Genomic DNA, 27,256 nt, shown 5'->3' with positions numbered 1-27,256 from the left:
TGGATATCAATGATAGGAGCCTTCACGTTAGTCGATCATATAAGGAAGGGAGAAGACTCATATACCAAATAGTGAAGTTTTAGATAGCAAGTAAAAGAGATGAGTCGTCTCCAAATGATAAAGATCATAGAGCAGTGAGAAGAGATACTCTAATATTTAAATAAAGAATATCCCTGCAGACTGTGACAATAGAAATAAAATCTAATCCCAAAATGTTGATAAAGGTTCAAGAAAACACTTTGCATACAAGGGTCATATGATTGATATAAAATTTCAGTTTGCTTTTATGGCTCTTTCCTTCACTTAGCATCAATAAGAATGCTTGCAAGTAGACTCTGAATTGACTAAACAATGACCTAACATGAATGTGCAACTAATTTTGGCAATATACAATGCATATATATGATCTAAGCATAAGAAATGAACACCTACAGCCAATTGGCATTTTTACAAATAGTTGGTATGCAAACTAACTCGCTGATAAATAACGATATTGAATTGCTCAAATGACACCAGCAACTATTATCTCCTTAATTGCAATGAAATTTCTAATACAATGCTCATGAAATATGGCCAAGACTTTTGGCATTTACATGGATTACAAAATTGATAATGTTGGTATAATGCACACCTACAGTTGAAACTTATAACACCTAAAATGCAATGCTAACAAAGTAACCTGGTTGTAGATGGCAATGATAATTTTCTCCAATGCTGCCTTTCTGCTTTGCTTTTTCTGATCTACTTTTTCACTTGCTTTTTTCGGATCTGCTTTTTCGCTTTGCTTTTTCGAACTGCCTTTTCGGTTCTGCTTTTTCGGGCTGCTTTTTCGGACCTACTTTTTCGGACTTTTTTTTTGAACCTGCTTTCGAAAACTCAAACCCTCAGATAGTCTGAGTATTCAAATTAAGCTCAACTTGAAATGGCTGAATACCACTTCCAAAGTGCAACCCTTCAGAAGGTGTTTCACTTCCTCAGTTATGCAATCTCTTGAGAGTTATCGTTTTCAAGGATTATGCTGAATATTTGCAGACTATCAAGCTCTACAAATGCTCATAGAAGATGTAGTTGAGTTACCAAATCCCGTGTATGCAAATGGAAGCCCAAGTCCTCTATTTATCTACTTTCCTAAGAAGTCACTAAGAACTTCTAGAAACATCATTTTCTAAGAAGTTACTAAGAACTTCTAGAACATTATTTTTATTTTATGTATTAAGTGACTTTCTAAGATATTTTTCAAGTCACTTTATTAAATTAATTAAATATAAAGTTACCTTTTTAATATTTATTTATTTGATAACTTTATAAATAATTAACTTAATACATTTATTTATTTAATTAAAATAATTAATTAGTCATCTTCATAAAATATTCATTATTTTGGACAACTTAATTAAATTAATTAAATCAAATTACGGCCAAAACGGGGACATTACAGTCCGCCCCTCCTGAAATTGCTTGACCTCAAGCAATCCAACAACACAATGAACTCCAACCTCCAGCTGGATCCCAAATGAAGTAGTATGTGACATCCTTGTGGACATTAAACCAACTGCAAATCATCATCATCAAGAGCAACCACATGTCTTGTAACATAGCACCCAAAACTTGTGCGGGTGATGTAGAAGTCAAAATGACACCAAAATGCAACTCCGTAGAAGATCTAAGAAATATCTTCTTCCTTGTATCCACCCACATAATATATATTGGACTGGAATCCTGGTCATCACCAACATTCATTGAAAAAGATGTAGCTATAGGCGAACCATATGTACTCATGCTAATTGTATCAACAATAGGTGTAGCCATATCAAAATATATGGACATAGGAACAACACTAACAGCTGCAATAGAATACTTAACCGAATCTGTAGTTGATGAAATCTCATAATCAACATGTGTGCCATCATTAGAACACACATCAACCACTGCATGCATACTACTAAACTCCTCATTGGATGGTTCAACTGACACAGAAGTGGCTGCTGATATGACAATATCCTCGCATTCTCCTAGTCCCACTATTGCTGCATCGTCATCTGCTGACAAAGCTTCATATGTGGACTCTTGACTCTGCACATATGACTCAATGCCAGATTGTGAATCAATTATACTAGAGCGTAAACCCACATTGATTGACTCCGCTGAAACACCAACATCATAGCTAGGTGGCTTTATACATGTCTTGATCCCACTTGAGGAATCAACTACCTCCTGCATTGGAGCAACATATAAATCATCAATATTGATGCCCATTTGTCTAGCCATAAGCTGCAACATCATATCCATTCGCCTATTCTGCTCATGTTGCATCATATCCATTCGCCTATTTTGCTCCTCTAATGTATCCAGTAATCTGAACATTATATTTTCTTGATTTGGACTGATATACATTTTGTCAAACATTTTTCTCTCCATCTGGCTATTCCAAATTCCCAATAAGAGCTCCATAGGATGGCAGGACTTATAGCTCTGATACCACTGTAATGACCTTGCTAAAATTTGATCCCAAAATGCTGATAAAGGTTCAAGAAAATACTTTGCATACAAGGGTCATATGACTGATATAAAATTTCAGTTTGCTTTTATGGCTCTTTCCTTCACTTAGCATCAATAAGAATGCTTGCAAGTAGACTCTGAATTGACTAAACAATGACCTAACATGAATGTGCAACTAATTTTGGCAATATACAATGCATATATATGATCTAAGCATGAGAAATGAATACCTACAACCAACTGACATTTTTACAAACAGTTGGTATGCAAACTAACTAGCTGATAAATAATGATATTGAATTGCTCAAATGACACTAGCAACTATTGTCTTCTTAATTGCTATGAAATTTCTAATACAATGCTCATGAAATATGGCCAAGACTTTTGGCATTTACATGGATTACAAAATTGATAATGTTGGTATAATGCACACCTACAGCTGAAACTTATAACACCTAAAATGCAATGCTAAAAAAGGAACCTGGTTGTAGATGGCTGTGATAATTTTCTCCAATGCTACCTTTCTGCTTTTGTTTTTTCAATCTGCTTTTTCACTTGCTTTTTTCGGATCAGCTTTTTCGCTTTTCTTTTTCGAACTGCTTTTTCGGACTGCTTTTTCGGACCGCTTTTTCGGAGCTACTTTAAAAAACTCAAACCCTCAAGTAGTCTGAGTATTCAAATTAAGCTCAACTTGAAATGGCTGAATACCACTTCCAAAGTGCAACCCTTCAGAAAGTCTTTCACTTCCTCAGCTATGCAATCTCTTGAGAGGTATTGTTCTCAAGGATTATGTTGAATATTTGTAGACTATCAAGCTCCACAAATGCTCATAGAAGATGTAGTTGAGTTACCAAATTCCGTGTATCCAAATGGGAGCCCAAGTCCTCTATTTATCTACTTGCCTAAGAAGTTACTAAGAACTTCTAGAAACATCCTTTTCTAAGAAGTTACTAAGAATTTCTAGAACATTATTTCTATTTTATGTATTAAGTGACTTTATAAGATATTTTTCAAGTCACTTTATTAAATTAATTAAATATAAAGTTATCTTTTTAATATTTATTTATTTGATAACTTTATAAATATTAATACACTTATTTATTTAATTAAAATAATCAATTAGTCATCCTCATAAAATATTCATTATTTTGGATAACTTAATTAATTAAATTAATTAAATCAAATTACCGCCAAAACGGGGACATTACACTCATCAAGCATTTAAATATAAAAGGTTTCCTCAAGGTCGATAATAGAGGTTTCAATATTCATTAATCCAATTAGAGGCTGAGCCATTACATAGACCTCAGTATATTATACTCTATCAGATACAAATTTATCTTTAGAAAAGTAGATATACAGATCGTTCTTGCAGAAATCAAATTAGTATATCAGTGACCTTATTACTAGTATATTGATAATATCCATTTCCCTGGTGATTATCACATTCATAACATATGATTTGAGAGATAAATAAAACAAAATTATATAATTTGGGATTTGTAAGCAATCATCCTCCTACTATTCATTATAGCCAAGTAAGAGGACATTACATTCTACCAAAGGAGATTGTCTTCAAGTACCTATTTGGGAATACTATGACCAAATCACTTTGGCTAATAGTAAATTCCATTACAAAAGAGTCCAAGATGCCTTCTTTGGACATTATAGGTGTTTGTTCGACAAACAGTTGTTTATCAAAAGACTATTTGATGTAGCATGGGAAAAGGTAAACCAGTACGGCTGCATTTTTCTCCAATTTCCTACTTTCACATATTTGAGAGTTGGATATTTCAATGGAGAGCCGTATACCCTACCTAGGTATGTTACAGATCGAATCATCCATATGGAGTTAGCAAGACAACTCATGGACGTACAGAGTGATCAACATGCTTCACATAGACCCAGATTTGGCATTACCTCAGCTAGGCCTTTATCTATTGACAACTATTCAATTGTTTTTGTGCCTAAAGCAAAGAATATGGAAGCAGAGTTGCAGTTGATTACATTGAAGAAGTTCAAGGCTAGATTTGATTTTGATTATTGAGAGATGAATTCTCAGATAAAAAGGGCCTACATTCATGTTCATCGCATTGAAGATATTCGGATTGACATGAGAACAAACCTGACATTATGAAGATGGATTATTGCAGGTTAACCTTGCGACAAATAATTGATCTTAATATGTTGAAAATCCCTCCAGATTTCCAAGTTGAAGATGATGGTGACATCCTTGATCCAGAATTCCATCAAGCTAGTTTTGATAAGAAGTGCCCTTTCCCTATTCAATGGCAACAAAAGGAAGGTACATCTATCATGGATAGATTTCAATCTATCCTAGTAAACACTAACAAATGGTTGAAAAATAAAGGCCTTAAAAGAGTAGATCCTAAGATGGGCTTGAATTGTGGAAGTTTTGGTCCTCCTGGTAGGAAATCACAATTGAAAATTATAGGAAAAGATGGTGCCTCATCTTCAAATGTCAAGAATACCTTCAAATTCAAATTAAAGGGTGGAAAAGGAACTAAATCATCTCAAGTTCTTGAACCAATTCAAGAATCAGCGACAGAGTTAGAAGAAGAATTGGAAATAGAATCCGAGAAAGATGATTCAGATGAAGGAGGAGAAATTAGGATCACATCTCCTCCAAAGCCTACACGAGCCTGCACGTCTTCTCTACATGAAGAGCCATTTTTGCATGAGGTTGATGATGATGTAGATTCATTTTCTACTGTTTTCACTCATTCCATTCCAGTCTCAGAGGTTAACACCATGGCTCTTCCTATTTCATCAACTGCTCCTCAGGTTTCTACATATGAACAATATGAACACTTTAGCAAATTTGTTTGAAGATTTTTCGACTCTTACCAGTGGTCAAGTTTCCCAACTTGATACATCTTTGACAGGATTTGAACTCTTCATGACGGAGTCTTCTCAACATGTTCCTATGCCTTCAGCGGTACAAACTGAATCATGCTCAGTCACTACAGATATACAATCTAGATCAATGCTAATGGTCTCCACTGTGTCTGCTTCTACAGATGAAAGTTTCAGCCTGCCTGCATGGTTGAGTAGAATAACAACAAAGAGAAGGAAGGTGGTTTTTCCTCTTGACAATCTTCCTATGAAGAAGACTAAATCTAAATCTTTGAAAGATAAGATTGTTTCCAGAATTTTGGTTGATTTCGACAAAACCAAATATGTTGAGGTTGCTGAGCCCTTAGTAGATAAACCTGTTGAAGAGCTTACCATTTTTGACTACAAGTTTACTAAGGTTGAAGTTGGAAAGCAATCTCGTTTGAGTTGTTTACAAGATGCTCAAGATGCATTGACAAATGTATCAAAAAGCAATTATGAGCTTTGGGAAAAGAAGAATCAGTTGAAACCGGAGATATCTTATTTGAGTGAGGTCATTTAGAAGCAATCTTCTCAGAATGTTATTCTTACATCACAAACATCTAAATAGAGAAGGTTGATTGAAGTTGCTAAGTCTTGGATATAGGAAATCATTGCTGAAGGAGTTCGAGCTATCACAGAGACACTTGCAGTTCTAAGGCGTGTCAAAGAGATGAACAAAATGGAACTAAGGTTAATTTCTTCTTTGACTCAAGAAGCAGATAACCTGAAAGAAATCCTTGAGGATTGGGATGAAATGATAAAATTTGATCTGGATGCTATGGTCTCATGTGACATTCTTCCGTCATGTGAAATGCTCTTCAGATTTCAAAGACTCATTGGTTACAAGGAAGAGACCTTAAGAAAGTTGATCACAAAATTACAAGTGGCTCTTGAAGATTGTCAAGCAGTTGAAACAAGCCTTACTTGTGATTTGGAGCAAATGGGATGCCGTGTTACTGATAATCTTGGTAATCTTTTGGCAGCAGAGAGAGTGAATTCAAAATATACAATCAGGATCAATGCTGATGTAGATTCCAAAGATTTTGGTTTGTAGACAATGAACAAGTTTGTTTTGTACATATCCTTGACAAAACACTTGTTAGATAATGCAACAACAAATTCCCAAGTTGTGCAATCGACATATGAAAATGCAGTGAGAATTGAAGCCATATCAAAGACTATGGAGATTGCTGATCTTTCCACAGTGCGTGACGTCATTGTCAAATTCAAAGCCTTAAGAAGCAATCTCTAAGATTGTTGTATAGTTTCTATTTCATAGTTGTTTAGAATGCATTACATGAAAAAGTGTAATTGCATGTAATGCGAATTGCATGTATGTAGAAAATGTAATGTGAGTTGCATGTAACCCTTTAGTTTCTGTAGTTAGACTTGGTCAAAGTTGGTTGAGATGCTCCCACCTTTTCCTCCTCTTTTTTTCCTGAACTTCTTTGCCTATATAAAGGAGTGCCCCCTCATTGTAAAATCATCATTATCTTTATGCAAGAAAACTCTGGAGAAATTGTGCCAGCATAACTTTGTTTGTGTAAGCACTATTTTGAGAGAAAGTGAATACAAAGGAGCATTCGAAACTTAACTTTGGTTAAGTGAGATTGTTATTTGTGTGAATTGTAAGCTTTGTCTATGATTCATCCAAATTGTCTTTGATTCATATCGTCTTGTGTTATTGGTAATTGTTCTAGTGAATTGAATTGAAAAGAGTTAAAAAACAATGGAAGCCCGACCTTTGACCAGGAACAATTGTGAAAATCCATAGCTAGAAGCTTTGTCTATAGCTTGTATTTTTGTCTTAATTCGCAAAATAGTTAGATTGTTTTTACTTTTAGGAGTCTTTGTGCCCTAATTGTAAAGCTTTTATCATATAGAAGTACGACCGGACTTAGAGCCAAACTGGTACATTTTGGCTAGCCTTTGAGTTGGTTAAAATTTATCGGTATCATTGTTTCCAGCTCTTGATAGAAGTGTAGTTAGAGATTCACCTTACCCATTACTTGCTCCATGAGTACGTGGACTCTTTCTTGAAAGTTAAGAAGAAAGGATATTGGTAATACCTATTTTATGAAATCTCTCAACTTCTTGCTTACTTTGAGTTGATCCAAGGAATAGTGAGAAGGGGGAGCCTTCCCTTTAAGGTAGGAGAGACTCTGTCTCACACGCTGTGGCTGGTCATCCTATTTTGCGACTGGATTTTTACCCAAAACTATTGGTTGCAAAATATCCATCCAACATATTTTGCTTTTGATTTTATGATATCATGTAAGCATTTTTTTTGAAATCGTTGAGATAAGGGAATCATAGACATTGATTTTGATCATGGCTTATATTTTGAGTCAATTTGAAATGAGATGATTTCAAGATGCTATATATATCATATATTTGGAATATTCTCTTAGTGTTTAAAACTGCAGAGTTCATCAAGGATGATAAAACACAAGGAGAAGGGTATGTTACATCCCAATTTTTGGCTGAATTTTAAAATGACCATATGGTGTGTAAGCATGCTTTCACACTCAAGTTTTTAAACTTTGAAAATCAGCCTGCTAGGAAAAGATTCTAAAATTGTTTAAGTTTCTCATTGGTTTTTGTTACTGATGATGCATTTATAAAGTTTGATTTGTGAAAAAGGTAGTGTTCTAGCCTTATGTTGAATTTGAACTCCGAACCTCAAGTTCAGAGATTCAAAGTTCGAAGTTCAAAGATGGTTTGCATTCAAAGAGTCAAGACTCAGATCCAAGTTCAAATGCAAGATTAAAGTTCAGGTTTAGAAGAATGAATGATCAGTCCAGAGATGCAGTCCAGATTTTGAATTTTTAGATGCATGATTCAGGGTTTCAGTTTCAAAGTTCAATTTAGGAGAAAGATGAAAAAAGCTTATGGCCAATTATTAAAGAATATAACTTTATATTATAAAGTTCTCAAGTATTACTTTTAGGGTTCGAATTACATGAGAAGATGATATAAGGCCAATGCAAGGAAAGGAAAAGTATCTTTGAACATTTTGGAAAATATAATTTGGTGTTTGGCTCTGATTTGAGCATTCCCTCACTAGGATGTCAAACCCTAGGCTAAGAGTTGATTGAGTTGGGACGTAGCCCTCAATTGGATTGGATTTGCTGATGTTTGCACAAGGTTTCGACATTGGTGGAGTTCCTATAGTAGTTCATATCATTGGCATAGGAAAGTGAAGACTATCTTTTCAGCATTCCACAGATTGCATCATTCTAGGCGTTGATCATTGTGAGCTCCCTGAAGAAAAGTGAATCAGAAAAGCTTAAGCCCAGATTTTATGGACCTTATTGCATCACCAAGAGGGTTGGTGAGGTTGCTTAAAAGTTGGATTTACTTGGTGACAGTCGAATCCACAATGTGTTTCACATCTCATGCCTCGAGAAAGAAATTGGTCAACATGTACCATTAGAGGGCTTGCCTCTACTTGCTGAGGAGGGTAGACTTGTATTGGAGCCAACAAAGATGATTGAGACTAGGGAAAAGAAGTTGCAAAACAGATTTGTTAAAGAATATCTAGTTCGCTAGAAGGATTTACCGTATGAAGACGCCAGACGCCACTTGGGAAGGCGAGTCTATTTTATAGCATCCAGCATTGAGATTGCTTGAGGGCAAGCAATCCTAGGAAGGGAGGATTGTCATGTCCCCTCTTTCGCGCTAGTTCTTTGGCGCCTGGTTAATTTATCTCCACATCTAGATGGATTAACGACATTTCTAGTAAGGATGCCTACCGGTCACAAGGGAAGATTTGTCTTAAGTTTGTCATTTAATGTATTAAAGTACATTAATAAAGTTACTTTATGTTTTAATAAGGCATTCACTTTATAAAGTGACTTAAGTGACTAGAAGATGAAATTGGTGTTTTATTTCACATCTCTTATTCCAACATTATCCTCTCACTTTGAGGTTATAAATAAGAGACTTGGTCTTAGGGAAGGCACAATGAATATATGTTATTTTATAAATCCTAGTGGTTGCGTAATTGTGACTATGTATTTCCTAAGGACGAAATCCCTTAAGGAAAGAATAGTGAGACTAGACACAAACCTAGTATCTCACATTTACAATTCAGAATGGTAGCTCTAGATTGATGCATTGAAGGTTTACAAGCAATGAGAGTTCAGCAATACAGTAAGCATAAATATTTGCAGATACTTCAAGAACTGGTACATATAAATCTAGTAGTAGTATTCTGGTAATCTTTGGGGGTAGAAATCATAGATGATGCATTAAGAATTAAGGAAGTAGCCAACGCAATGATATAGGCACATCTTCTGGTCTTGAGTGGTTCATATAACAATTGAACCTTGTTTGATACCCATCATCTGCCACTAGAAGTCACGAGGAGTATATTAGAGGAGAGTCAGTTATTATAGCAGAACGTTGGTAGACAATCCCTGTACGGGCAACACATAGTAAGAAAGGTAACCACAACCAAGGAGGGAATAGTAGAACGTCATGGGAGCAAGTATCAACAGATAGACTTGGTTCTAAGGCCGTCGTTCCTATATATCAGGTAGGCAACATAAAGAGAAGTATGTAGGATGACAGCCAGCTACATTCTGTTTTTGGTTACTTAGCCAAAATACACACTGAGAAGGGGTAGTAGAATCAGTTTGACATCCAACATTGGGACGGGAGTCTGAAAACACTCACAAACTTCCACTTAGTCCACCGGCAACCTTCCTACTGGCAACATTGACACTTCCTCAGTTTTACACCGGACTACGCTTCCAGTCAAATCGGGTATTTCATTACTGAATTAATCATGATGCTTATTTATTGTATTTCATTTTGATTTCTTAAACTTCCAAATGGGCCTTGTATGATTTTCAATAACACACACAAAACTATCTGTTATCAGTTATTTTTGAGTTGCTACATTCTTATTTTATTGTAACACTGTCTTATCATTTTATATATGTAAGATATCAATACTACAAGCCTTTGCAAACATTAATACAAAGAGCTAGACATTTGAAGGTTGGATGGGTATATGGTCATTAACTAAGATTCAGTGAGTTACTAATAAACTCCAGAATTATGTTTGCCGATTGTTTGATAGAATTTTGTGGTTAGAAACTCAACATCATTTCAATATCTATCTGGAAGGATATTACATTATGTTAATCATTATTCATAATAAAATTGGAGACTGTGCATTATCTCTTGCCAGCTCAATCTTTATTCGTAATTAAGCATGCTGCAGTGGTCTTTTCTTTTCTTGTTTGCCCTTCTTATTTGAAATATATTCTCTCTATTTTAGAGCTCGATGTTCACTTCTTTTCTCACATTTCCGCACCATAGTTCATTCTTGATATTTGTTCGTCTCTATTCGATGTGGAGCAAGTTATTAATATTGTTTTCTTCTACTCGATCTCTAGAAAGCCATTGATATTTGTTGTCTCTGCTCGAACTCAAGTGGGTGGATATAAAACAGAATCAATGCTCTGTCTATGCCGAGTTTGTGAATCAAATTAGTGTTACACCTTGGGATACCATTGGAAGTTTGGAGCTCGGGCATGTACCAAAATTATATATCTCAAGCGGTGCCAACTGAATCAGGTCATGCTCCTTGTTTTAATTGTAGTATATCTTGCTTATGATTTAATATCTGATCTTGCTGCTTAATCCTTAAAGCTGACCCATATCAGTAAATTTAAAATCTAGAGCTCGATATAATGATTTTCAAAGCATTATGCTGATTTTGATATGCTATACCTTTGATGAATCTGAATTCAAATTCTCGTATGTTTGATATGAGTACTAATTCCATATAGGGATATAATTTACATATCCTTGAGATGGGGTATTGCTCCATATGTTTTTGAATATTGATCAGAATGGAACTGCAATCCACTTATGATGCCATAGGCTGGAATTGGCAAGAAGGATGACAAATGTATCAGTATTCATGAAAAAAGAAGTATATTATGAACCTCCCAAGTAAAGAGGACCAATTTGGTCGAGATCGAAGGGGAGAGCGTGGGAATAATCGTGCAATGACAGAATAATTATTAACTTAGTAATAATATTTATAAAATAGTAACTAATTATCTCATGGAAACCTTTGTATGGATTCTTCTTGTCAAGTCGAGTGGTGGATTGATACTCTGGCACATTCATGTGTCATTGGTGTTCCAAGCCTAATTCTAGGGTAGGGAGGGTCTTTCTTGATTGAGATTGTGTGGGGATATTCAAGGGTCCATAGTTCGGAGGTTAAGCCCTTGGAAATGCTTCTCCCCTCCATCAAATGCCAAGACATGCACAAGACTGAGATAAGATATGCATTCAAATATCTACTAGTGACAGCTATTTTACATTCATGAATTTGAAATTACAAGTTGAAGATATATTAGATTGATTAATATCATTTAGTCAGTTATTCCCTTCCATGCCTAGAAATCAATTGCCTCTTCCATGTATTTGAACAATAGTTAAATTAGTTGGTTTTCCAATTGAACATGAAATATATCTGTATGCATGAGATAGGCTTACTTGATGGTTTCTATATTTGCCCTTCATTTATGTGATTACAAATATGAACGTATCTTTTAAGTATATTTAATTTCCATACTTAGCAATGAAAAAGGGATGATACAGTGGTATTTGATGTATATTTAATTTCCATACTTAGCAATGAAAAAGGGATGATACAGTGGTATTTGATGCCTTGAATGGTATTGGTCATTACGATACAGTGTTATAATTTTTGTGACCTAAATGGTATATGTGGACTAACTTAGGTTTTGAAGATGTTGCCCTAAGCGTATTCTGGTGTCGTAAATTAGGGCACGGAAAACTTAAAACCCTAAATTTAGATTTATTGAGGATGCTTTTGATTGTTAGCTATGATATTTCAGTTAAACTGTTTGTAACTGTTAATCTCATTCATATTATCATGTAAAATAACTGTTATAACTGCCTTCTCATGAATGTGAAGTAGTAACTATATTTCATTGATTTGCTAGTTGTTAGCTAAGGCCCGAGAAAAGTGGTTGTTACATGTTCCAATAACATATCAGTTATCATCTCTCCCCAAAAGATCTTTTGTTTTCAGCGGACGATGAGAGAGATATACTTGTACATCCATGGCTCAAAGACATTGGATTCTGTAAGTCCAGCAATGTGATTAAAGTAGATGAAGATGAAGATCTACTTATAACCACTGAAAATCGCATATATAATATTTGTTTGATAATCCCTATGATGATTGATGCACATTGAACATTATACAATATTTCATGAATTACATTTTCATTTTGTTATTAAGCAATTCACTCAGATGATGCATGAATAGAGATCAATGATCTGTGTGTGTGTGTGTGTGTCTCTCTCTCTCTCTCTCTCTCTCTCTATATATATATATATATTCTCCTACCCGAATCTGAACCGACAGCTTTTCAGAGATTACAAGAGAGATCAATTGAATTTTTTTCACAGAAAAATTGTCAGAGTTTGAAGGAAAATCTGAAAGTAATGCTGGATTGCTGATTAGAGGCAATTGAAGACAGTGTTTTCAGACAACAACATTTTCTTCTCCAACTGTACCATTTCTAGGGAAGGCTGTACCACTATAGTAGGCTGCACCACTATAGTAGGCTGCAGGGTAGCTTGTTCTACATTTGTATGGCATTATTTAGTATAATTTGCAGCTGCACTAACTCTTCCCTTCTAGCCACCCTCTATTTACGTCACTAAATCATTTGGAGGCACGCTTGGAGTTATACAATTAAGCAAATGTGGAATGTGGGTTTGGATGTTAAAGAATTGTATTTCAAGAATTATTGAATTTCCTTTAGGTAGTCTGGTTTTTATTGATCAATCAATTTCCAAGCTTTCAGATTTAAAGGTTTTGAGGAAAGTTTTAACTTGAATCTAATGCAGATGTTTATTTTCATCAAGCATTTCTGTTTCCAAGCATTTCCAAATTCCTACATTTATTTTCCATAAATTCAAAACACCAAAATTTTAGGAAAACCTGTAAGCCAGAAAAAATCCACAAACACTTTTTGTTTTTCAGAAAATTGCATTTTTAGATTTTGGGGGATATTAGAAGACCCCTGCTAGGGGTGCTACATTCAACCTCAGTTTATTTGTCCCCAAACATCCATCAAACTATAAATCTATTCAAGTAATATACGAATGATAAATCATAATCATAAAAACTTATATAATACATATCCCTTCTTGCAGATCTCTTTGTATACATAATTTAATCCACAATCAAGGATTATCTTGTTCCATTATAGGGCAACTTGTCTAGTACACAAGGACTGCCATAGGAAAGGTTGGGATGCTACAATCCTTGTGCCACTGAATACAGTTAAAGTCATTGTTGGCAAGAAATGCCATTTTCGTAATGTCAAATGTATTGATCATGCCTTGCATAGATAATCTATAGAAGAATCTCTTTTATTACTATCCTAATGAAAGACAAAATAGAATATAAACATTTATCTGTTTACGTAACCACTCTTTGTTAATGAGCTTGTCAACAAAATAGGCAATATTAAAGCCTTCCAAAATAAATTACAGATGAATTCCTCAATTGAATATACACACCAGTCATTAAGACAAGAAAATATCCTAGCTACATTATTGTGTAGGACCCATCTTAGACATCAACACGTGGCTAACTCATGACTTGTCTTGATGTTGGGATGAGTAAGAAAACCAACTTTGAGCCAGTCTTACAATTTTAGATTTAATATTTGTTTAAAGACCATGAATTTCATGCACCATGAGTTTTGTATACAGTGGACAATATTTATATCTCTAAATCTTATTTCCTTTATTACAATTTGTGTTTATATTTATTTGATTGATGTATGCTTGTAGATGATCAAATTAGCTTCTATTTGATGATGCCATTGTGTCTTCAAGGTTTTTTTAGTGAAGGGTGCATAAAACAAGTCTTAAATCCTAAAAATAAAAAAATTGTAAGTTTGTTAGAAATATTTTGGTAGGGACTTTATATTTACTTAGGTAGGTGGCTTGAGGCCTAGACCTTTGCATTGAAGGAAATGGTAGGTCAGGATATTTGCAACACTAGAGTATCTAAGAAGAAAGAAAAAGATAGCCTCAATAATAAATCATTAATATTAATCATTTTAGATTATTAAAACAATTATTTATCATTATGAGTTGTAGAAAAAATAGTTTTTTTTCATCATTGACACAAAAATGAATGAAATTGATGTTTAGAAGACTCTAAATAAATATACAGTACACAAGTAAATTAAAATTATATTTCCACGAAGGATAAGTTCACTCGAGAGTTTTAACTGCATGAATAATCAAACTAATGGAGATATGTTCCATTATGTGTTATGTTGGTGTTCTATGTTATAGGCTCCTAAATATCTATAGCTAGTGCATTCCTTAGTGCTAGGGGTGTCAAACTTAGGGAAAATGACCTTTAACTTATGATTAGGTAGGGACAATGATCAATCAATTTTCTAAGGTGTGTAGTTTCTTCTTTAGCTTTAGGCTCCCAGGTCAAAGAGGGTATTCTTTAAGATGCTGTATTATGGAATAACTATAGGAAATGAAAGAAACCCCTAAAAAAGCCATAGCCATCACACAGAATACTCCTTTTTGTTTGTAACTTTTTCAGAAGGTACATTTTCATTTCTGCACAATGGCCCTGTTTCTCATCTTCCCCTTGATAGGACAAGGGGATTACATCCATTTCATTTTGCTTGCCTGCAATGTTTTCAACACCTAAACTTCTCAAACTTTCTTCATCCACTTATTTCTTGTCATAACAATGCCTTCCTTTGATTCTCATCTTCTTTCATAGTAGCTAACTTTTGTGAAGGATATGATCCTCCAACCTTTAAAATTCCTCTTGGTCCAATAAAATTTCCTTCACTCAAACTGATTTGTGCATGGCATGACTTCATTTATCAAATGACTTAGGCTATATAAATATTCATTTTGATAGGTGTATGAACATTGCAAATTTCTCATTTTATTTTGATGTCCTTATTAAATGCTCTTAAAACATTTTAATTGTACTATATATAGTCACTCAAACAACTCATACATGCGAACCAAGCTAAGCAGACAAGTCTTTTCAATGAGTAAACATGGAGGACATCTGTTTAGGTGAGTAGACATTCTTTTTCTCAAGTTGAGATTATAACCTGACAATATTCACTTATTTGAATCTTTTGTTTCAGATAGCAACCAAGGAGCAGGAACTCATTGTAGGATCTATCCCATTGAATATGAAAGAAAAGGGATTAGAACTATACAACTACCTTATTAATGGCGAGGTAAATATTTGTATTTTACAATTTAGAGTATAGTTAGTATCACAAAAGAAAAAGAAAATATTTCAAAGAACTCTAGTTAACAGTGATGTCAACTGAACTTTCTTTTCATGCCTTCTTTTCTGAAATCTTCTTGCTGCTCTATGATTGGATGTAATGCCATAGGAGAAACTTTTCCACAATTATAATATGTATAATCATAAGTGACATTCAAAATGTCTATTCATTATTTTCAGTGTCCAATGGATTGGTAAGGCAAAGATTATACTTGTTGCAGCTGGAATTAGACTCATCCCAAGAGATTCAGCCGCTTGATTCTTTTTCGTCTAATGATTAGTTAGTGCTCACTAAATATCAACACAATTGACTAATTTAAACTATCAATTTTCCATCCTTTACTTTTAGAGAAGGAATTGCAGCCTTGTATACATGTTTTTCATTGAGTGCGTTTGTGGTCATTATTGTTAGAATATAACACTTACCTTTTGTAATAAGGTCACTGTTATGATGCAGTGGTTTGTATTAATGTCAGCTATTATTATCAATGAGAATCTTAAACAAATATCACATTTATGTATCATCAATTACATCTCTCTAACTCTATATAAGGGATAAATCTCTACATAGTAGACAAAAAATAATAATTTATAACATTATATAGTATCACTGTTTGTGGTCATAGCTCTTTCTTAATGTGGTATCAATCTGAGGAAGGTCTTCAGTCTGATATTATTTAATTTTCAAGTTTTAAGGAGATTTGTAGTTGTGATGAAAGGATGGAAGCTATTGGTGTCAGGACTATTTTCAAAGGAATTTTAAATGTAGGATCATTGTAGAGAGAATTTGAACTTTTAGGGATCTGTTATAAAAGGTGTCTTTGTTTCCTAATCAATATATTGAAAAGTTCTAAGGGCATGCCCACTTCTATGATTTAACCTTTTATTGACTTGGCCAACAAACTGGAGTAACCACATTTGGTTAAAATTCCCCTGCACTTTAGGATCCAGAAAACTTTGGTGGGTGTACCTATTCACCAACTATATCTTCGGTCTGATGCTTTTTATAGAAGATTGAATCTTCTTTCGATCTTCTACTTCTATTCTCTATTCTATCTATGTCATATTGGCATAAATCCTCTGGATAGATTGGTCTAATCTTCTGATACTTTTCCTTCTTAACTTCCTACTTGCCTTGCTTTTCTATCATCATTGGTAATAAAGAATATGGAGAAGCTCATTTTTGACATGCATGGTTTATGTTGATTTTTTCTCTTGGAGAATTGGGGATCTTTGGCTTTCAATAGTTTGTGGATGGAAACCCGTGAGCTTGGAGGATTTGGATGTAAACCCATTGTCTATTTGAGATATCACTTGGGTATCTCATGTTGTGCTTCAAACTCTTACTTTAGGTTATCAAATTTGACTGTAAGTTACATGGATATGATTGAATATTTTGTTGTTCCTCTGCTGAATATTTGAAGGCAATATTCATTTTTCATTTCAGAATCTCTATTTGAGTCTGATACTTTTTGATTTTTATTATAAGTTGTTGGATTAATTGAAATTTGTTGAATGCAAATTGTTAAACTTCTGTGGATGATTTTGTTAAAAAATCCAGAGAAAATAACCTAGAGGGTTCCTACAATCATCATGGGAGAGAAGCTTGCTACGATGGAGAAGATTGCCTTCAAAATGCCTTGGATGCTTGGAGAGATGCTAGATCTTGGAAGCTTGCCTTCAAATCTTGAATTCACTTGATTGCCAAATAATTTTCTGCACATGGATGGATAAAAAAATGAATACCAAAATGTGATACAAGGTGTTTATATCAGAGTTACCAAAATGAGATGCAAGGTGTTTATATTAGAGTTCCGTGACTTAGACTCAACTTAGACTCGGCAAGGCTAACTCAACTCGTGACTTGGCTATGACTTGGAAAAATGAAAAAAACCTTGAATAAAGCTTAAAGACACTTTAACATCATCAAATAGAAGCTAATTTGCTCACACACATAAACATACATCCATCACATAAGTGCAAACATAAATGGTAGCTAAAGGAAATAGAATATATATATATATAGAATTTATAAATATTGTCAAATGTATATAAAATCCATTAAATGTATGACATCAAATGTTCCCAAATATATGTGTAAACATAAAAAAGTTTATGGCTTAGACTCTAGCTCAGCCTCAACCTTAGAGTAGTTTGTTTGCGTTGCACAAAGGCGTCTAAGGTAGGTCCTAGATGATTGAATAGCCATAGTCTCCACATGCGAGGTGCCACAATGATCAACGTTAGTTGTGCTTGATCGTTCTCTATCTTCCTCTACCATAGCCATTTGCCACAACCTCAGCGTCTTTGTATGCCCAATCAACCCACTGATGATCTTCTTGCAGAGAGGATCAGTAGACTCAATGAGCTACTCAGACTATGGTTGACCTCCGATAGTGTGATTGGAGGGGAGTTGGTGTCCAAAATCTATTTAGTCCTCAGACAGAGGTTGTAATGAACAAAGACAAGTTTATTCAACCTCTCCACAAATAGTCTATTATGCCTCTTCAAGTAGATGTGCTCAAACATGGACCGATTGCACTCACATCCAGAGGCATTGCATGTTAAATACAGATAGCAATTTTTTGAATATTTGGGGCTATAAACCCAAACATTTGCCACCATCTATTTAAAATAAGAAAAAGAAAATATTTATTCCCATTTCCAACTTTAATGATAGATTATAAAATCAAAATGCATAAGTCATAAACTTAAGAACCTTAAGCTCAACATATATTTCTGCTTGGCTGTAATTCTATCTGAGAGTCTTTACACATCTTGCTTCCTAAATCACCCCTTCTTAACTATTATATGTATCCATCTCGTGCAACATAGTTGTACCATTAGTAGACATCTTTTGTACCACTTCATATAGGCCCCTAAGAACCTCCTCATTTACATTGAAGTCATCATGGAAATGTATTGTTAGATTGAGGAAATAAGTTGCTACATGGATGGGCTTGTGAAACTAGTTTTGCCATCTCCTATTAATTGTCTCTCAAATGTGACCATACATATGCTCAATTCTTGCATACATGGATCTATTGTTCTCCTTGGCCTTATTTATGCTCACGTATATGTAGCCCATAGAGGGCTTCTCCCTATCAACTCCTCATAGGAGAACTATCATGGGTTTAATGACTTGCTAGAAAATGTTAAACAAAAACTAATAAAGTCACATATGTGCACTAAAATAAGAAAAATTGCAAAGTTGGATACAAAACAAAAATATAATCTACCCATCCATCCCTGCAGTGGTCATAGCTTAGGATGAGACAGTTTATTCCTCACCAGCAAACATGTGTTTCAAATTTGCGAGTGTACATGGCCCAACGTTATTGCCATCTATGTCAGGAATATGGTATTTAAATCTATTATTGCCACTACGATTAATTTTTTAAAAGCATACATTTTGTTTGATTTTTTTTGTCTACCAGGAAACTCTTTAATATATTTCTAAGCTTCATCCTTTGAGAGCATTCGGAAAAATTAATGTTTTCAAAATGTGAAGGCTGATGGAAGTATCGTTATTGATGTCAAAGGAATTCATGAGATTGATGCATTATTGTCATTGATGTCAAGAACACTCAAGAAATTGTTAATATTGTGAATGTGCTATAAAAAGACTACTATGAAAAAGACAATGAAGTTGAAGATTTAGTGAATACATAAGACTTATGAAGAGTGATGAAGATTCTATGAACCTAATTGTATATTGTCACTAGTTTGTCTGATTTATTATTGTTTTTGAATTAAAAGCAGCTAAAACTAGGGGGCTGGCCCATTAACAATCAAACTGGTCAACAACTAGCATATAACCATTAACCAAAACTACCCCCTACCACTTAATAAAACAAAAACAAGGTTCTGAACCATAATTAAAAGAGTATCAGCAGGCCTAACATACATACTGCCTCTATTAAAACTAGTAAAGCTATAGTAATATATAAACAAAGACATGACAGCCTTAAACCCCTTCAAGTTCAATAACCAACAAATTAACAACATAAAAACAAAAAAAGAGAAAACCATTAAGGCTTCTTAGCCTCTTTCCTCCCCAGGAGGATGTTAGCCCAGTCTTCTGCAAGGAAGTCAAACAACTTTTTTGTATCCTCCTTTGGCAGGTCCCTCTCCGAGTCCTTAAGCAAGTTTAGTGTGGCGGCAGTTGTGTGTGGCAGTCTGATTTATTATTGTTATCAAAGTATTTCATTTCATGAAGGAAGTTATTTGAAAGCATCAGTTTGCAAGATATTTTATGTGAGACAACAATTTGAAAAGAAATCTATATGAATAGTTTGAAGATAGCGACTTATTTAAAGTAGTGTTTAAATATGAAAAGGAAATCATTACCTATGATGGTTAGTATAAACATGATAACTACCTAAATCTGCAGTGATGACTCGATGAGCATACAAAGACACACAACAACATTAAATATGAGCCAAAGCTCCAAAAATATGAGGAATAGATTGTTCGATGGGTTGTTCAAATCAGGAGTGAAAGTATACGTAGTGAGTGTTATTGTTAACAAGTTACAAGCTATGCGATTATGATTATGGAAGAAACATAAATAATTATTGAAGTATACCTTGATGCCAGAGCAACCTGCGAACCATTATAAACCATCAGACGTATACACAGAAATATATTGATGACAGCAAAGAAGGGAAATAATTTCATGTGAAACATTACAAACAAAATTAGAAGTTTATACCTGTGGGTGCATCATTGGACCAGAGAGTTCAATATCATTGGTACAATTAATATAACGGCACAGTATGCAAATGGCAGAAATTAATATTATTATAACTGACTTTTTATCTATGGCCAATTTGGTTTTAATAAACATTGAGTTTAGATTGAATATTATGGAGATTGGAGGAATAATTAAAATAGGAAGGACAATCATGACGATGGCCAACATTTCTGGACATGACATAGATATGTTTGGCAATATAAGTGTAATGCAGATGATACCGAAATTAAAACAGAGTATTCCAATATCCTAAAAAGAAGACAAACTTCGATTCTAGGGCAGCCATGTGAAAAGTGGATATGAGATGAATATTACTCATGTTGATGTGCTTCATTTCCACATTGGCAGGAGTTTCAATTCTCTACAAGAAATCAACCATGTCTACATGCCCAATATCTGTATCTGATACTTGATCTAGAGGAGATGAAACAAGTAATGTAATCATGTGAGCATCGAAACTTCACATCAGATAAGTGTTTTACAAAGGTTTGATATATTATCGAATGACAAATATATCTACACCGCAACTTGAAGATACTCTAGCTGCATTGGAAACGGTAAACATATATCAGCAGTGATATTTTAATATGAACGAGCGGAAGCAATAATATCTTTCAGGTTTGATAAAAATATAATAAGTGATTGAATATTAAATTGGAAAGTCTCAACAAAACACAAAATGAGGTGAGTTGAGTATGAAAACGGCACAATCAAGTCAAGCATGTGCGATTCTAGACAGAGCAGTTCCATGCCACACAATATGAGGTGCAAAATGTGAATAGGTTAAGACAGTGATAGGCGACTCCAAGAAAAGTTACAATATGTTCAACATAGCCAGTGATATATATTTAAAATACATGTCTATAGTGACCACAGTCCATCATAATGATCTGTCAAAAGTCGAGCAACCTTTCTATTTAGTGCCATCAAGTATTTGAAAATCAAACAGTAAACGATAAAAATATTAGAAAGTAGCAGCGAGTCAATGTTATCCAGGTCAAAAGTTGTATACAAGAAAGAAAGAAGTGCCATGTTGGTTATAATTAAAATATTTGTCTTTAGCAATTATTTAACGAGTATTAATGGCAGGTTACCTCATCATTACTTAAAATAATTCATTGTGTTATGGGAAACGATTCATCAGCAAATTAGATGACTCTTCATTTTAAGAGGCACGATTGTTAATGGAAGATATATAGATGAACTTAGTTTGGTATATGAAATGTGTGTGGAAGAGAGAGAAATAAGAAGAATATAAATATAAAAAAAAGAAATGGAGTAGAAGAGAAGTGTATTAAGAGGAATATATATCTGAAATAATAAAAAGAGTGAAGAGAAAAAAAGGAGTGCCGTGAAGTATGAGGGGAGATGAATTAAAATGCATAAACTTAAAAGAAGGTGCAAAATATATAAAAATGTGTATGTAGATTTATATTTGATATATAAATTAATTTGAGAAAAGGAATTAAAAGCAAAATATATATTTAATTGAAAGCATGATATAGAAGAAAGAATTATAGATAAGAGAAAGCATTGAGATTTGTAGAGCAAGTTAAAGATCCATCACCAGTTGAGTAGGCAACAATGTAAAGGTGGAGAATTAGTTTGTGCGCAATGGGTTGGTGTTGACAAAGACAACAGTGGGGTTTGGTGCTTTTAGTAGGTCGGTGCCTGCGAAGTGTGGGTGCTGGAGCTTCTAGTGAGTTGGCACTCATAAACGTAGGGGTTGGAGCCTATAAAACATTGTAAAAGAACAAGTGTATATAAAAACATTTATTTGTTGTGGTTTTCTCTTGCATTGAGTTTCCATGTAAACATTGTTTTATTGTGTTATGTGCATAATTGTTGATTCCAATATTTAAAGTTGTTTGGGTAAATTTTTTTAAATTGGCAAAAGTTTGTATTATATTGATTCATCCTCCCTCTTAGTATAATCGTTTGCTCTTCAAAGGTTTGTTCAATAAGACAATTTTACAAACAAATTATCATTTGTGCATTGTATTTATAAACTTGAAGTTATGAATTAATAGAAAAAACAACAATCTCTACATTTGTGCGTTGTATTTTTTCTTCAAAATTTTCAAAATTCAAATGAAGAATTTAGAAAAATTAGAAAACCCTACATTATTTTGAAAAATATGTAAACACATGTTTACAATTTTTTTCTAAAAGAAATTTAGGGTTTTCTATTGTTCTACTCTCTTTTTTTTGATAGGTAATCGGCCGAAGCCTAGAGTATTTATCATTTATTATTATTATTATTGTTAGATTAATTATTATTATGTGTTAATCTCGAGTAGATTTGAACCCAAGACTTGTCCGATGAGAGGCTTGCAATTTACCGATGCATTGGAGGCTCGTGCCTTTCTATTGTTCTACTCTCATTGAAGTACGCAATTTATATTTTTAATAGAAAACAATCAAGATTTGGGAAGTCAAGCTAAAAAAATTAACAAAAAAATGAAAAATCCATAAACATAAAAAAAAAACCAACAAAATCTACAAAATTAAACAGTTACATCTTTCAAATGTGTTGAGAAGTCTTGGAACAACTACTATGGACTCCTTGATGCTCTCAATGCAAACCTATAACCTTCCTAATTTGATTTGTGGACTCTTTAATGCTCTTCTTCCTTGCCAATTGCAAACCTATGGCTTCTTGTTTTTGCTTCCTCTCTCTCACTTTTCCTCTCTTCTTCTCATAACAAGAAAATAGAATGCCTTTTAAGGGAAAACTAGAAAAGATATGTAAAAAAGGAAAGTAAAACAACTTTTATTTTTTTTGTTTTTTCAAGTGAATCACTTGTTTTGACATGGGTAATGATTGTCACACTTGGCAAGTCATGTTATGACCCGTTACCTTGATGAGTCATGTAGGTCATGGTCCATGACCCGTTGATGATGACGAGTCATGAAAACTTGCCACCGACTACACGATTTGCCAACTTGCATAACTCAGACAACTCGCAGCGAGTCATGGAATCATGGTTTATATGCCTTTCACACATTTGGGCTTCAAAATTAAGCTAGCTTTCCCACGAGATCTGATTTCCTACAAAAATACCAGGACAAACAGGGTCATAATTATTTGGGTGCCTTGGGCATTGTGTACCTAGGAAGAAGCGTCAAAGTTGAAATGGGGATCCCAAAAGAGAGGGCTAATGCCAAAAAAAGGGAGATAGGCAGCTAAATCAAGCATAATAGACACAAAATTTTGAAATCACCAAAATGGGGCCTAACTAAGCATGCAATTATGGGTTCTGAGTTTTTAGGATGGTACACACAATCATCTTTTGTTGAGTGTAATGCATTGTGTAAGGGAATTGTTGTAGTCTTGATGCAGAATAGGCACCCTATTGCATTCAAGATTAGGAAATTCAGAGAACTAGAGAGATTGTACTCCACTTATGACAAGGAGGTGCTAGGTATCATGCACATGCTAGCCAAGTTAAGATGATATCTAGTAGGTATAAATTTTTTTGTCGAGACTAATTACAATAGTCTTAAGTATTTTCTGAAGAAGGATCTCAATGAATGAAAAAAAAGATGGGTCAGCAAGATTTAGGTGTATGACTTTGATCTGAAGTATATTAAATGATAAAAGAATATTGTTGATGATGCTCTTTCTAGAAATCTAACTCTTCTATCTTGCTAAGATTTCAACTAATTAGAAATCTTAATTGCTGGCCAAGTATACCAAAATACTTTTTCTTGTGATTTTCTTTATAGATGTGTACATGATGATATGTATTTTGTAGTAGATGGTGATTTATTATAAGAATAAAATTTATCTTATACCAATATCTAAATTGAAGGACATGATTACGATAGCGTTGCATGATACTCCTCTAGCAAGACATTAATGTTTCTTCAAAGCATACTACCTGATACAAGAGATTCTCTTGGAAGGAACTAAAGGATAATGTATTGCAATATGTTAGGGAGTGTTTGACTTTTCAGGAGAACTAGTCAGAACACACCTTTCCTACAGGCCTACTTTAGCCATTGCCTATACTTGAATAGAAGTGGGAAGGAACATCCATGGACTTCATTGTAGGACTTCCGTGAGTTCAAGGGAGAGATTACATATTTGTAGTTGTTGATAAGTTAGCAAAATATGCACATTTGTTCTCCATTCCTATGGATTATTTAGCACCTTAGATTGCAGATTTATTTTTTAGAAAGGTGTTCAAATTGTACAGACTTCCTAAAACCATAGTCAATGATTAGGACATCCGATTTCTCAGTATGTTTTGGTAGGAGTTGTTGTGGTTGGAAAATATAAAATTGACACAAAGCACGTACTATATCATTTGAAAACCAATGGTCAGATAGAGATAGTAAATAAATGGATTGAGGGTTATCTTCATAATTGCATTTTAGGACAATAATATGTTTGGATCAGATGGCTTCATTTTGGTGAGTATTGTTAGCACCTTCCATATGTTGATTTGTATGTCTCCTTTCAGGGGCTTTTATGGGTATGATGCCTTGTCATTTGTGGATTTTATTTTTGATGATAATAAGGTCCCTCGTGCGAAGGAAAAATGCAGAACTATCAAGATATCCTCAAGACATTGAAAAATAACCTCTAGCATGCTTAGAATCAATGAAAAATGTATGTACAGAGGCATAGAGTTGAAAAATCATTTGATGTTGGGGACTTAGTTTTGTGCCTACAACCATATAGGTAATAAGCACCAGAAAAGAGTTGTGCAAAAAATCTCAAAACATGTTTCTATGGTCCTTACATGATATTGAAGGGAATTGGAGAGCTTGCTTATGAACTATAGCTTCCTGAAGGCAATATGGTTCATAATGTTTTTCATGTTTCATGCTGTAAGAAGAATTAGGATCAACATATTGTTTCCTCCTTTCAACTACCATCCCTTGACGAAGAAAGGGAATTTGGTATTGGTTCTTGACAATATTGTGGATATGAGGGAGAGAGAAGATTGATGAACAAGGTGATTCATGAGTAACTCATAAGGTGGAGATCTGTACTAGAAGGGGATGCTAGTCGGGAAGAACAGTTCTGCAGCATCCCAATTTGTAATTGCTAGAGGACCAACAATCTTGGTAAAGGAGGATTGTAATGTCCCTTCTCATTGAGAATATCAATAAATAATTGAATAAAATACTAACCTATTATTTTGGTTTTTCTTCATAGGCTAAAACGTTAAGTAATAAAGGGTATTAAAATAATATTTATTTATTTATTCAATGCTCAATAATGTACTTTATTATTATTTTAGGTGATAAGATCATCTCTGATCTTATTTGCAATTTCATTTTAGAAAGTTGCTTATTTTTGTAAATACTGTAAACTTATTTGTTGAGCATCTTTTCTCATTGTCAATACATAAAATAATTTACCAATTACTTGTGTAATATAGTATCAGAGTCATAGTAATTTTAAAAAAAAAATTCAAATGTTTTTTTCGAAACATTTTCTGTTCTTTGAAATTGGCTTGTAGGGATATGTTTGCAAAAAAATGTTGCAACCCAACTAGGTTTTTTGTGGCCATTTCATCTCTGAATATTGCAACCTAGTTTGGAACTTGTCTAAGTTTTCCCTCATTTTTGTTTTTGGCTTGTGTTTCTTGACAAGTTTGTGGTCGTTTTCACTTCTCCACGACCAATCTTTAGATTGCATGACGCCATTTTTTTAGCTTCATTTTTCTGTAGAACAAATAGCGATGGGATTTTCAAATAGTTTTGGTTTGAGCCCATACCATTTTGTTGTCACTAGTTGAATCTCCAAGGCATTAGCATTATTATCGTTGGGTTTGTGTGAGAAGTAGTGGCATTTGTAGTTGTTTGTTTTCAGCATTTTGCAATTTTGTGTCTCTATCTATATGCACGACAATTTCTGGTTTCATTTTTTTCAGAAGTCTAATAAAAATGACTCTTTCCGAAGTCATTTCTTGCTCTCACATGATTCTCAGCCACTATTTTTGCTCCTTTGACCTTCTGTTTGTAATCATCCAAAATATTTTTATAGAAATTTGTAAATTTTTAGTTTTTTCAAAAATGACTAGGGTTTCTTTTTAAACGCTCAGATTATTTGTCGTTTTGAAAAACTAATTGTAGATTTGTGGTGGGTTTTTTGAGATCTCATCTAGGTCATCATCAAAATTTTATTGGTACTTCGATTTTTGTTCCTCAATTTTTGCATTGACAGAATTTTATTCTAATTTCAGATTATTTTTGTGATTTTTGAGATCTCTTCTAGGTCTTTGAAGGATTTTTTGGGTCTTCAAAAATTTTGCCTCAAAATCTGTGCATTAATTTTTTTGCTAGCAGTATTGAAATTTGTATTTATCTCATAGCATTGAAATTTGTGAATGAAATTTCGTGCAATCAACATCTTCATAGTTCCTTGTTTTTCGTGTCTTGAAAAGTGTCAAGATGGCTTCATTGACCATCATGTTGGGAGGAAGTTAGCATTGGCTTCCAAAGAGATGAAGCAGGGAGGGTCTTAGCAGAAAGCGCATGTTGTCAAGTGCACTAAGCAGAAAGAATTTGCCTTCATGGCTAAAAGACCTACTGATCATGTGAAGTCTTTTGCCTGGTACATTGACTTAGGTGCTTTACGTAACTTTACTAATCGACGTGATTATTTTGCAAATTTCTCTCCATTCATTGACTCAGTGATTTTTGGAGTAGAAGACTATATAGTTGTCAGTAAGGGCACTGTTTAGGTACATTCTAGTGGGAGGGATCTCATATTCCTCAATGTG

The 27,256-nt window shown here is 34.0% G+C and overlaps 1 protein-coding gene across 3 annotated transcripts in view; it reads left to right on the top strand.

The window, feature by feature from the left end:
- The window catches only part of LOC149552265 (Cyclophilin-like peptidyl-prolyl cis-trans isomerase family protein), a 310,257-nt gene that overhangs the window by 74,772 nt on the left and 208,229 nt on the right, over positions 1-27,256 (top strand). For all 3 annotated transcript variants that reach the window (XR_016352888.1, XM_089787791.1, XM_089787790.1), the window contains exon 4: positions 15,609-15,704. Coding sequence is in view for 2 of the 3 variants with exons in the window: in XM_089787791.1 (XP_089643917.1) it covers positions 15,609-15,704 (96 nt within the window). In the remaining variant the exon portion in view is untranslated. The remainder of the gene's footprint in view (positions 1-15,608; positions 15,705-27,256) is intronic.

This window comes from Cupressus sempervirens, chromosome 6 (genome assembly GCF_028749045.1).
Source record: "Cupressus sempervirens isolate cs-2001-9-10 chromosome 6, ASM2874904v1, whole genome shotgun sequence".
Lineage (NCBI taxonomy): Eukaryota > Viridiplantae > Streptophyta > Pinopsida > Cupressales > Cupressaceae > Cupressus > Cupressus sempervirens.
This window is presented reverse-complemented; position numbering and strand designations above follow the sequence as displayed.